The following is a 13,339-nucleotide window of genomic DNA, read 5'->3' on the forward strand; positions in this document are numbered from 1 at the left end:
GGAGGTTTGGAGGTGATTGACCCTGACATCCAGGAGTTGTAGTTCACCTGTATTCAGAGAACACAGAACCCATCCGATGATGGTTCTGGACCAAACTTGGCACACAAATTTAACATAGCCAATTGGGAATACGGGTGGACTTTGTAAGTGATTGACCTTCAACTCTGGGAGTTATCGTTCACCTGCAATCTAGGGCCACTCTGAACCCCACCAACAATAGACCTGGAACGAACTTGCCACACAGACACAAGATGGCCAGCTGTGAATATTGGCAGAGTTTGGGGAGGATTGACCCAAGATTTTTAGGGAATTGTATTCACCCACATTGTTATGCATTTTCTAATGGGAGCATTCATAAAAACAACAGGAAATACTGAGTTTTTTTTAATAGCATAACATATGACCAAAATGATATGACCCAACGTCCAAAATCAAACTATGCCCTTTTCAAATAACCCGGACATCGCCGAGTACACAAGCTGGAGTAGAATAAAGACACTGTTCTCCCAATCAAGGTGACAGGGATGTTCCTTCTGGGCAGGATCGAGGCCCAGGGGAGCCTCGCCTGCCCTGTATTGACCTTGGTGCCCCCGCACCCACCAGACACAAACCCAAGCCCCTGCCCTCCGCAAGGGTCTGCAGCCCCTGCTCCTTCCATAGACATTACATGGGCCAGCTGGGGGCGGGGTCTTTGGTGCAGTCCAGTTCTGAAAGTCCAGACCCGATAGGTTTTTCTCTCGCCCTTCCTCCTCAAACAAGGCTTTGGGTCAAGCTCTTGATTCTGTCCAGGTTGTGATCCACTGCGCCCAGAAGGAACTTCACCCAGCCCTCTTCTGACGGGGGGCAGACGTGGCTGGACCTGTGAGTTGTAGAGGAGGCAGAGATGGACAGACAGACTCAGGCAGAGCCAAGACCATGCTCCCTGCAGGTCAGTGGGGTGAGAGGTGGCTGGGCCTTGAGGGGGGACCCCTGGAGACCCATCCAAGACTATGGCAGACAACAGGAGGGACCCCCATCATTTTTTGCGTCCACCTCCTCATCCTCACCTGGCAATTTCCAGCATCTTCTTCAGCACAGAGGCCAGTTTGGCCGCCTAAAGAGGAGGAGAGGCAGAGGGTCAGCAAAGGCCCAGGTCGGTCTGTGGAACTCGGGCCCAAGAAGGCACCCCAGAAAACGCCTCTGGGCACCAAGGCCAATGAAGCCCCCCTGTTCTTCCCCACAAGATCATTGGGCTCCTAAGCTCCCCTTGTTTATTCCAAGGAAACGTTTTTTTGGAACATTTCTGATCATCCTTAGATCTCAGGTGCAGGGAAGCAGGATGAGTCTCTCCCTGCCCATCATGTAATAGAGTGGGGGGCAATGCAGGGTGGCCTTTGTGCCCCCTTCCCACTCACTGCAGGTGCAGCTTATTTATTTATTTATTTACAGTATTTATATTCCGCCCTTCTCACCCCGAAGGGGATTCAGGGCAGATCACATTACACATATAGGCAAACATTCAATGCCTTAACACAGAACAAAGACAAACATAGGCTCCGAGCTGGCCTCGAACTCATGACCTCTTGATCAGAGTGATTTGTTGCAGCCAGCTGCAGCTGGCTGCTCACCAGTCTGCGGCACAGCTGGTCCCAGGTGCCCTTTAAGAATGGGAGGGGCCTCCTCTCTGCACCTGGGGGAGCAATCAGCACACCTGGCAGCGCCCTCTCCCAGTCCCATCTACTCTCCCTACAACCTCATTTTCCAAAAGCACTCACGTTAAGCCGCACAGACAGCTGGTTCACAGGTGGATAGGTGCTCAAAGCCAGTTCGTCCACACTGCAGTAACGACAAATAATTTATTTATTTACAGTGTTTATATTCCACCCTTCTCACCCCAATGGGGACTCAAGGCAGATCACAAAACATATATACAACCAACATTCAATGTCGATTATAACAATGACAAGACAGACAACAAAGAGAGGTCTATATAGACTTTCCCATCTTTCGGCATCTTTTTTTTGAGGATGTGTTCAGTTCCGCCTACTGGGGGGTGGTGTCACTCAATTAGCCTGCTGAAGAGCTTTCTTTCTTTGTAAACGTCCTACTTTTTTATGATTGAAACGCCAAGCCTAAATACCTCTCTGCTTTAATGTGGCTTCTATTTATTTACTCACATTTGTTTTCAAACTGCTAGGAAGGCAGAAGCTGGGCTAAAGGTCAGGAGCTCACCCTGTCCCAGGCTTCGAACTGTCAACCTTCCAGTTGGCAAGACTTATTGCAGCTTGGTGGTTAGCCGGCTGTGCTAAAGCCCGGCAATGGGGCAATAAAGGCAATGGGGTCACTCTCAGAGAGGTGATAGAAAAAGCCCCCCTCCTGTGCCAAGCGACCTCCCCTCAAGAGCTCCTGGCTGTCATCCAGGCCAAACCCACAGCCTCCGCCACGTCGACCACCAGCCCAATTGGCACATTCCTGTGGCCAGGAGCCTCCTTTCCCCATGGAAACATATCCCAACACACACACACCTCCTCACCTGGGGCTGACGTCGGCGGCCATGTCGGCCAGATCATCCAGCTGTGCCACCCGCTCGGCTGCATCCGCTTGGCCATGTGCCCGGACGGCCCCCAGGACCTTCTTCAGGCAGGCCTTGGCGGCCTTCACCAGCCCCAGGCAGGGGCCCAGCAGCCTCCGGTCAGCCTCCGACCAGTAGACGTCCCGGTTGCCCCGGGAGCCCAGCTCCTCGTCCTCTAGGACATCGCCGTAGGGGTCCGCCCCCTCCTGCTGCGCCTGCCCACAAACAAACACAAGGGCAGTGTGAGTGTGAGTATGGGAGGGACTCACATAAGGCCCCTGTGCAAGGGGAGGGCATCTGGGGGCCCAAACTCTTACATGAACGGTTGCAAAGTCAATGTTAGTAATGCATTGTCTTCAATGAGAGAAGAAGCTTATTAACCATTTGGTTCGCTTTCTATCTGCTTCATGAGCCTCCAACTCCCAAAATTCCTGACCACTGAACAAGCTGGTAATAGGGACTTCTGGGAGTTGGAGGCCCAAACACTTGGGGGGCCACAGGTTGTGCAGGCCTAGTCTAAATACTCCAACAGGAAGCATTACACTTGTGTGTCCCTCCCATCCTTAGACTAGTGGCCTGCGTTTTTCCCCAATATTTTTTATTTTGATTGTTAAAATCCTCCCACGCCCACCACACAGACCATATAATTCCTCTATGTCTTTAATCATGAGCACAATTTTCTTAGTTTCTGTACCATATTTTACATTGGCTTCTTCACTTTTTTACCCATTCCATATAAACCATCACAATAATTGCTCTTATTTCATTCTCATGTGTATCCTGAATCAGACTGAACCTAATCGTAAAGATAATTATTCCAGTTTTCCGTATTTCCAACCCCATAATAATAATAATAATAATAATAATAATAATAATAATAATAATAATAATAATACTGTGGGACTTTCGAATCCAGACTGACAAAGTTCTGGAACACAACACACCAGACATCACAGTTGTGGAAAAGAAAAAGGTTTGGATCATTGATGTTGCCATCCCAGGTGACAGTCGCATTGACGAAAAACAACAGGAAAAACTCAGCCGCGATCAGGACCTCAAGATTGAACTTCAAAGACTCTGGCAGAAACCAGTGCAGGTGGTCCTGGTGGTGATGGGCACATTGGGTACTGTGCCAAGAGATCTCAGCCGGCATTTGGAAACAATAGACATTGACAAAATTACGATCTGCCAACTGCAAAAGGCCACCTGACTGGGATCTGCACGCATCATCAGAAAATACATCACACAGTCCTAGACACATGGGAAGTGTTCGACTTGTGATTTTGTGATACAAAATCCAGCATATCTATCTTGTTTGCTGTGTCATAATAACTTTATTTTTATATCCCGCTCCCATCTCCCCAGAGGGGACTTGGGGCGGCTCACATGGGGACAAGCCCAGTTCCAAAATACAATAAAATACAGCATAATTAAACCAATGTAAAACAGGTAAAATAGTATAAACATATCACATGCTAAAATCTTGTCCTGCTAAAATCATGCTTTTAAGGAATTCTTTTATGTTTATCTTGTTGTTGTTTAGTGGCCTGTGCTTCCAGTCCCTCCCTCCCTCCCTTCCCGCAGAGGGTCCTTTCCCAGCTCCCCTACCTGCTCCATCTCCTCCAAAGCGTCCTTCACGATCCCAAGGCAGGAGGAAATGGCCAAAGCCACCGCTGCCTGGTTATCTGCACAGGAGGAATGAAGAGGCAGTGGGGCGTCTGTGTGCAAAAAGAGAGGGGCCCCAGGGTGCCCTCCCCCAACAAGGTGACCCCTTTCTGTTTCTGCCTCATACCTCGAGGGAGCGCAGAGGCCCGGTCGCAGGCTTCCCAGATGCTTCCAGTAGAGATGAGCTGCTCCCGAGAGACGCTGTGGAAGAGAAGAGAAGGAAGGCCAGGTGAGTCTGCTCCCCACAGCCCCCTGCCCACTCTGGCTTTTATGAAGGCCACCAAGGAGGAGAAGGGGCCGGGCTGTGGCGCAGGCTGGTGAGCAGCCTGCTGCAATAAATCACTCTGACCATGAGGTCATGAGTTCGAGGCCAGCCTGTGGCGGGGTGAGCACTCGTCAATTAAAAAATAAAAAAATAGCCCCTGCTCGTTGCTGACCTAGCAACCCGAAAGATAGTTGCATCTATCAAGTAGGAAATAAGGTACCACTTATAAAGTGGGGAGGCAAATTTAACTAATTTACGACTTTGGAATGAGGAAGTCCGGTCACAGTGGATGATGAAGCAGCTGCTCCCCCCTGTGGCCAGAATCGAACATCCCCTCAGGAGAAGGTTAACTTGCCTCTGCATCTGTCTCTGTCTCAGTTCTATGTGTATATGGGTATTGAATGTTTGCCCTATATGTATATAATGTGATCCGCCCTGAGTCCCCTTCGGGGTGAGAAAGAAGGGCGGAATATAAATACTGTAAATAAAATAAATAATAAAATAAGGGGGGGCTCACCTCTGCACAGGCTTCCGGAGCAGGATCTCTGTGAGCTGGATCATGCCCTCTGCCAGTTCCACAGTGGCATCACGCACCGCTTTGCGCAGGGTGGTCCCTGGAGGGTCGAGGGGTCAAGGAGTGTGGGGTGAGCCCTCCCCTCTTGGAGGAGCAGCTTCCCTCTCCCTCCCTCCCTCCCTCCCTGCAAAGCCCCCTCCTCACCTTGGCTCTTGGGGAGGCGGGTAATAGATGGAGGCCGCTGCCAGGACCGCCCCGAGAGCCCTGTCCGCCAGCTGCTCCTGATCCTGTGAAGGAGAATGAAGAGGAGTCAGTTGCGTGGTCACTTCAGCCCTGGGTCAAGGTCAAGCCCACCCCCTTCTGTCCCGTCCCCAGCTGCAAGAGGGAGGCTCAAGGGGTCGGAGTGGGGCTGCTCTGCTATAGGGCCCCAGAGGTGAGGGGTGTCCTGTGGGGAAGTCAAGGGAGGCCGGGAGGGGGGCACAGAAGAAGGTCCCCCTGAGCACAGGAAGGGTGTCAAACATTTCTTTTCTTCCTTCCAAGCTCAGTCCTTCCTCTCTAATTGTACCTTGCATGGATCCTGTGGTCACTCACAATACACGTAACCCATGAGTCTGTTAACCTGCTTATTACTTCTCAAGTGGTGAAAGCAACAAACATGTCTGGGAATGAGAGAAAGGGCCTTCTCCGTGGCGGCCCCTCACCTCTGGAACTCACTTCCTAAGGAGTTAAAGATCCCCCCCCCCCCCCCGCCTTCAAGAAACAGCTAAAGATGTACCTTTACTCACTGGTTTACAAGGAGAAGGAGGAACAGATGGAAAGACTACCATTATACCTCTGATTAACTAGCTGCCATCCGTATCTGTTCACTACACTAACTCAATGGACATCTTGAGCAATGATCAATCTATTTGCCCCCAAGGAACTGACAATGTTTTGTTTTATGTCTGATATAACAGGTTGTGTTTTTAATTTAATTTTAGTTGTTAAGTCATAACTTGGTTTTATATGTTTTGGGTTGTCAATTTTCGTTATCATGGGTGTATTGTTGTTGTGTTTGGGCATTAAATGTTTGCCTTTTATGTTTGAAATCCGCCCTGAGTCTTTCCAGGGAGATAAATAGGGAAGAATATAAATAAAGTTTATTATTATTATTATTATTATTATTATTATTATTATTATTATTATTCTGTTTTTAAATGAAGGGGTGCCCCAGTGACCAGAAAGGACATTTTCACCTGCATGATGCCGTTTGAGACACACATAAGTTTCTGCTGGTTAAGGAGTTTACTCCTTATTGCTGTGTGAAATTGATGTATTATTGTTGTATTAAGTTTTGTATGATGTTTTGCACCTTTGGAAACTGCCCTGAGTCTTTCCAGGGAGATAATGTAGTATATAAATAAAGTTGCTTATTATTATTATTATTATCAACACAACGACGTTGTATGGCACAGCAAACAAGATAGATATGCTGGATTTCGTTTCGCAAAACCACAAGTTGAACACTTCCCAAGTGTCTAGGACTGTGTGATGTATTTTCTGATGATGTGTGCAGATCCCAGTAGGGTGGCCTTTTGCAGTTGGCAGATGGTGATTTTGTCAATGTCTATTGTTTCCAAATGCCAGCTGAGATCTTTTGGCACAGCACCCAGTGTGCCCATCACCACCGGGACCACCTGTACTGGTTTCTGCCAGAGTCTTTGCAGTTCAATCTTGAGGTCCTGATAGCGGCTGAGTTTTTCCTGTTGTTTTTCATCTATGCGACTGTCACCTGGGATGGCAACATCAATGATCCAAACCTTGTTCTTTTCCACAACTGTGATGTCTGGTGTGTTGTGTTCCAGAACTTTGTCAGTCTGGATTCGGAAGTCCCACAGTATCTTTGCGTGCTCATTTTCCAATACTTTTGCAGGTTTGTGATCCCACCTGTTCTTTGCTGCTGGGAGGTGGTACTTGAGGCATAAGTTCCAATGAATCATTTGGGCCACATAGTTGTGCCTCTGTTTGTAGTCTGTCTGTGCGATATTATTATTCTTATTATTCTTATTATTCTTATTATTATTATTCTGCTTTTAAATGAAGGGGCGTCCCAGTGATCAGAAAAGACATTTTGACCTGCATGATACTGTTTGAGACAGTAGAGGGCTCCATGTCATCAGGGAATGAACAGTTTGTTTTAATCAAGAGATAAAAGTTTTAATCAAGAGAGAGAAGTCACCTCAGCTGATCATTTTGCACCAGTGAAACTATGGGTACTGTTATGTTATCAGGTAGGAGACCACCAAGAGTGGTAGAAAGAGGATTGTCCCCTTTATGGAGGTTGAGGGTTTGCTTTCTTGTTATTCCCCCCACTTATGTCCCTGTAGTGGAAACAGCACTCCTTTATGATATGGGAAGTGGGGAGGGGGCCCAGCCAACGAAAATGCGGGAAATGGGTTTCCTCCTTCAACCCCACCCCCATAAATGGGACAATTCTTCTCTCTCTAGCGCCCCTCGTAGCCTCCAAAAAGATAATGGAACTGTACCAAACCACCATATGTAGTGCCTTAAAATGCTTTGAATGTAAACAGCGAAGGTATCAATGCTTTGTTCAAAGACCGTATGATGGTCTTTAAGATGTTTTGGAAGGACCCAATCCGGAGTCCTGGTTGGTGTAATACAGCTCTATTTTTTTTTACTTTAAAGTAAGGCCTGACATGTTTTCTAAGCACCTATCATAACATAAGGAAGTGTGTGTCTGAGAGTGTGTGACTTTTTGTTTTGCACCTCACATAAAAGAATCAGAGTTGGAAAAGACCTCACGGGGCATCCAGTCCAACCTCATTCTGCCAAGAAGCAGGAAAGTCACATTCAAACCACCCCCGACAGTTGGCCATCCAGCCTCTGCTTAAAAGCCTCCAAAGAAGGAGCCTCTACCACGGCCCGGGGCAGAGAGTTCCACTGCTGAACAGCTCTCAAGTGAGGAAGTTCTTCCTGATGTTCAGGTGGAATCTCCTTTCTTTCCTGTAGTTTGAAGCCCTTGTTCCCTTGCGTCCTAGTCTGCAGGGCAGCAAAAAACAAGCTCCCTCCCTCCTACCTATGACTTTCCCTCACGTATTTGTACATGGCTATCATGTCTCCTCTCAGCCTTCTCTTCTGCAGGCTAAACATGCCCAGCTCTTTCAGCCGCTCCTCATAGGGTTTGTTCTCCAGACCCTTGATCATTTTAGTCGCCCTCCTCTGGACACTTTCCAGATTGTCAGCATCTACTTTCAATTGCAGTGCCCAGAATTGGACACTGTGATTCCAGGTGTGGTCTGACCAAGGCAGAATAGAATAAGGGGGAGCATGACTTCCCTGGATCTTGGCACTGGACTCCGATTGATGCAGGACAAAATCCCACTGGCTTTTTTTTGCTGCCACATCACATTGTAGGCTCAAAGGCTGCCTTGTTCCTGGTGGGGCCTCCTCCTCTGCCTCTATCTGCCTTTTTGCAGCTGCTGGGAGGGGAGTGCACCCCCGCCCCCTTCATTTAGATCCACCCCAGCCTTGGAAGGGCACTTAACATGTTGACACTCATCCTGCGCAAGTTTATCATCCTCACCAAGGAAACAGACAGGACCCTACTGCCTGGAAGAATAAAAAGGATTGGGCTACATGGCCCATGCGGTCTCTTACGACTCTTTGTATTCTGTGACCCTGAGCCCCGATTTTGTCTTTCCCCTCCTTCTGTGAGCATGGAGAGAGGCAAGATGTCTACAGAGAGTTAGGCCCCTTCTACACTGTTATATAATCCAGCTCAGAGCAGATACTCTGGATTCTATATAACAGTGTAGAAGATGTAGAAGAGGCCTTAGATAGCTAGGCCTGGAAATGTACTTCTTTCAGAGATCCCATCCAAGCCCTTCAACCCCCAAAAGGGGACGCCACAACTTTCTTCTTTGGAAGCTTTTAAACAGAGGGATGGCCATCTGTAAGGAGGGCTCTGATGGTGCTTTTCCTACACAATGGCAGAATAAAGAGGGCTGGACTGGATGACCCCTGGCAATCCTTTCCAATTCTAGAATTCTATTACTATTATTATTATTATTACTATACTATGGTTGCTGTTAATATTAAGCAGAGACAGGATGGCTATTTGTTGGGTGGGCTTTGATTGTGCTTTTCCTGCATAAAGGAGATTGGACTGGCTTCTCCTTGGGGGTCCCTTTCAATTCTAGGATTATTATTATTATTAAGCAAAAGCTGGATGGCCATCTGTTGGGTGTGCTTTGATTGAAATTTTCCTGTACAGTGGCGGAATAATCTAGATTGAACTGGATGGTCCTTGGAGGTCCCTTCAGATTCTAGGATTCTATTATTATTATTAAGCAGAGGCTGGATGGCCATCTTTCAGGAAGGCTTTGGTTGTGCTTTTCCTGCCTGACAGAATAAAGAGGACTGGTCTGGATTATCTTTGGGGTTCCCTTCCAATTCCAGGAAGCAGAGGCTGGGTGGCCATTTGTCGGGAGGGCTCTGATGGTGCTTTTCCTGCATAATGGCAGAATAAAGGGAATTGGACTGGATGATCTTTGGGGTTCCCTTCCAATTCTAGGATTCGATTATTATCAAGCAGAGGCTGTATGGCATCTATCAAGATGGCTTTGATTGTGCTTTTCCTCCCTGGCAGAATAAAGAGGGCTGGGCTAGATGACCTTTGGGGTTCCTTTCCAGTTCCAGGACTTTATTATTATTATTATTATCATTATTATCATCATCATCATTGTTGTTGTTGTTATTAAGCAGATGCTGGATGACCACCTGTTGGGGGTGCTTCGATGGAGCTTTTCCTCCCTAGCAGAATAAAGAGGGCTGGACTAGATGACCTTTGTGGTTCCCTTCCAGTTCCAGGACATTATTATTATTATCATTATCATTGTTGTTGTTGTTATTAAGCAGAGGCTGGCTGGCCACCTGTTGGGGGTGCTTTGATGGTGCTGACAGAATAAAGAGGACTGGACTAGATGACCTTTGCGGTTCCCTTACAGTTCCAGGACTTTATTATTATTATTATCATTATCATTGTTGTTGTTGTTATTAAGCAGATGCTGGATGGCCACCTGTTGGGGGTGCTTTGATGGAGCTTTTCCTCCCTAGCAGAATAAAGAGGGCTGGACTGGACGACCTTGGGGGTTCCCTTCCAATTCTAGGAGTGTGGCATTATTCTTCTTTATTATTATTATTGCTAACTAACATTATTAAGCAGAGTCTGGACGGCCATCTGCTGGGGGTGCTTGGATGGTGTTACTGCTGCATAAGGCGGAGTAAAGGGGGCTGGGCTGGGCTGGATGACCCTTGGGGTCCCCTCCCCACTGACTCCCGGGCGGACCCACCTGAGGGGGCGGCGCTGGCGGGCGAGAGAAGGCCAGGCTGAGCGCGGAGGCCTCTCGAGAGGCTGCCTCGAAGGCGCCCCCTGGAGGAGGAGAAAGAGAGAAAGAGAGACTGAGTGAGCGAGAGGTCCTCCAAAGCCATAGAGTCGCCCCCGAGAGACCCTCCCTCCCCTCGGCTCCTACCCAGGGCCGCCCAGAAGCCTCCGGGGTCGAAGGCGGCCTCTTCTTCCTCCTTCTGCTGCTGCTGCTGTTCTGGCTCCTCCCGGCCTCCGTCGCCGCTCCGCCCGGCCTCTCCGCCTGCGAGACAAGCGTGCCCCTGAGCGCGTGCAGAGCGCCCCCCCTCTCTCCCCCTCCCTCCTTCCCGGAAGGGCCCCCACCTCGCAGCCCCGACAGCGCCGCCTCCAGGCCCCCGCGCAGCGCCTCCAGAGGGACGCACGACATCGCCGCCTCTCTCGCACGAGAACCCCGCACCCGGGCTTCCGTAGCGGGTGACGCACTTCCGGATCCGCCCTCACTCCCGCCTGGAAGGCTTCTGAGGGGAGGCGTCTTTTTGCCTTGAGTTCAGGCCGCAATGGTGGACCTTCCCACCCTGAGTCCGTGATCCTCTGGGGAAAGGCGTTGCCCTGGAAACGCCCAGAGAAAATCTCGCCCCTTGAGAGGAATTAATGCACTTGGGAAAGAAGCGCCGCCTCTAGGTAGGAAGCCCCGCCCCCTTGAGGGAAATTCATGGCATTGAGAGGATGCCCCGCCCCCTTGATAGGATGCCCCGCCCCCTTGATAGGATGCCCCGCCCCCTTGAGGGAAATTCATGCCTATTGAGAGGAAGCCCCGCCCCCTTGAGGGAAATTCATGGCATTGAGAAGAAGCCCCGCCCCCTTGAGAGGAAGCCCCGCCTCCTTGAGTGAAGTTCATGGCATTGAGAAGACGCCCCGCCCCCTTGAGTGAAGTTCATGGCATTGAGAAGACGCCCCGCCCCCTTCAGAGGAGGCCCCGCCCCCTTGAGTGAAGTTCATGGCTATTGAGAGGAAGCCCCGCCCCCTTGAGGGAAATTCATGCCTATTGAGAGGAAGCCCCGCCCCTTTGAGTGAAATTCATGCCTATTGAGAGGAAGCCCCGCCCCCTTGAGGGAAATTCCTGGCTATTGAGAGGAAGCCCGCCCCCTTGAGAGGTTGCCCCGCCCCCTTGATAGGATGCCCCGCCCCCTTGAGGGAAATTCATGCCTATTGAGAGGAAGCCCCGCCCACTTGAGAGGAAGCCCCGCCCCCTTGAGGGAAATTCATGGCTTTTGAGAGGAAGCCCCGCCCCCTTGAGGGAAATTCATGGCATTGAGAAGACGCCCCGCCCCCTTCAGAGGAGGCCCCGCCCCCTTGAGTGAAGTTCATGGCTATTGAGAGGAAGTCCCACCCCTTGAGAGGATGCCCCGCCTCCTTGAGTGAAGTTCATGGCATTGAGAAGACGCCCCGCCCCCTTGAGTGAAGTTCATGGCTATTGAGAGGAAGTCCCACCCCTTGAGAGGATGCCCCGCCCCCTTGAGTGGAGTTCATGGTTATTAAGAGGAAGGCCCGCCCCCTTGAGTGAAATGCATGCCTATTGAGAGGAAGCCCCGCCCCTTTGAGAGGAAGCCTCGCCCCCTTGAGTGAAATTCATGCCTATTGAGAGGAAGCCCCGCCCCTTTGAGAGGAAGCCCTGCCCCCTTGAGTGAAATTCATGCCTATTGAGAGGAAGCCCCGCCCCTTTGAGAGGAAGCCCTGCCCCCTTGAGTGAAATTCATGCCTATTGAGAGGAAGCCCTGCCCCTTTGAGAGGAAGCCCTGCCCCCTTGAGTGAAATTCATGCCTATTGAGAGGAAGCCCCGCCCCTTTGAGAGGAAGCCTCGCCCCCTTGAGTGAAATTCATGCCTATTGAGAGGAAGCCCTGCCCCTTTGAGAGGAAGCCCTGCCCCCTTGAGTGAAATTCATGCCTATTGAGAGGAAGCCCCGCCCCTTTGAGAGGAAGCCCCGCCCCCTTGAGTGAAATTCATGCCTATTGAGAGGAAGCCCCGCCCCTTTGAGAGGAAGCCCCGCCCCCTTGAGTGAAATTCATGCCTATTGAGAGGAAGCCCCGCCCCCTTGAGTGAAATGCATGGCTCTTGAGAGGAAGCCCCGCCCCCTTGAGAGAATGTCCCACCCCTTGAGAGGAATTCATGCCTATTGAGAAGATGCCCCGCCCCTTTGAGAGGTTGCCCCACCCCCTTGAGTGAAATTAATGCCTATTGAGAAGCCCTGCCCCTTTGAGAGGTTGCCCCGCCCCCTTGAGTGAAATTCATGGCTATTGAGAGGAAGCCCCGCCCCTTGAGAGAATGCCCCTCCCCTTGAGAGGAATTCAAGCCCCTTGAGAAGATGCCAAGCCCCTTGAGCGAAATCCATGCCTATTAAGAGGAAGCCCCGCCCCTTTGAGAGGTTGCTCCGCCCCTTGAGTGAAATTCATGGCTGAGAGGAAGCCCCACCCCCTTGAGCGAAATTCATGCCTATTGAGAGGAAGCCCCGCCCCCTTGGGTGAAATTCATGCCCCTTGAGAAGATGCCCGCCCCTTTAAAGGAATCCCCGCCCCTTGAGAAGATGCCCCGCCCCCTTGGGTGAAATTCATGCCCCTTGAGAAGATGCCCGCCCCTTTAAAGGAATCCCCGCCCCTTGAGAAGATGCTCTGCCCCTTGAGAGAAATTCATGCCCCTTGAGAAGATGCCTCTTCCAGAAAATCAGAAACATCGGAGGTAAATTTCAAGCAAAAATGGGCATGACCAAAAACAAAGATGGCAAGGACTTAACAGAAGCTGAAGAGATCAAGAAAAGGTTGTGAGAATATACAGAAGATCTGTATAGGGAGGATAATAATATAGAGAATAGCTTTGACGGTGTGGCGAGAGAATTAGAACCAGACATCCTGAGGAGCGAGGTTGAATGGGCCTTAAGAAGCATTGCTAACAACAAGGCAGCAGGAGACGACGGGATCCCAGCTGAG

General features: G+C 50.1%; 1 protein-coding gene across 1 annotated transcript; it reads right to left on the reverse strand.

Moving 5' to 3' along the window:
• Positions 1-371: 371 nt before the first annotated feature.
• Positions 372-11,003, reverse strand: ccndbp1 (cyclin D1 binding protein 1). The gene is given in 12 exon segments (XM_003229138.4): positions 372-859; positions 1,047-1,093; positions 1,755-1,815; positions 2,513-2,766; positions 4,160-4,236; positions 4,344-4,417; positions 4,999-5,095; positions 5,200-5,218; positions 5,220-5,282; positions 10,347-10,426; positions 10,527-10,640; positions 10,721-11,003. Coding segments are annotated over 12 exon segments (1,059 nt in total). The 5' UTR covers positions 10,785-11,003; the 3' UTR covers positions 372-750.
• Positions 11,004-13,339: the final 2,336 nt, after the last annotated feature.

Source organism: Anolis carolinensis, unplaced genomic scaffold (genome assembly GCF_035594765.1).
Source record: "Anolis carolinensis isolate JA03-04 unplaced genomic scaffold, rAnoCar3.1.pri scaffold_30, whole genome shotgun sequence".
In the NCBI taxonomy this organism is placed as follows: domain Eukaryota; kingdom Metazoa; phylum Chordata; class Lepidosauria; order Squamata; family Dactyloidae; genus Anolis; species Anolis carolinensis.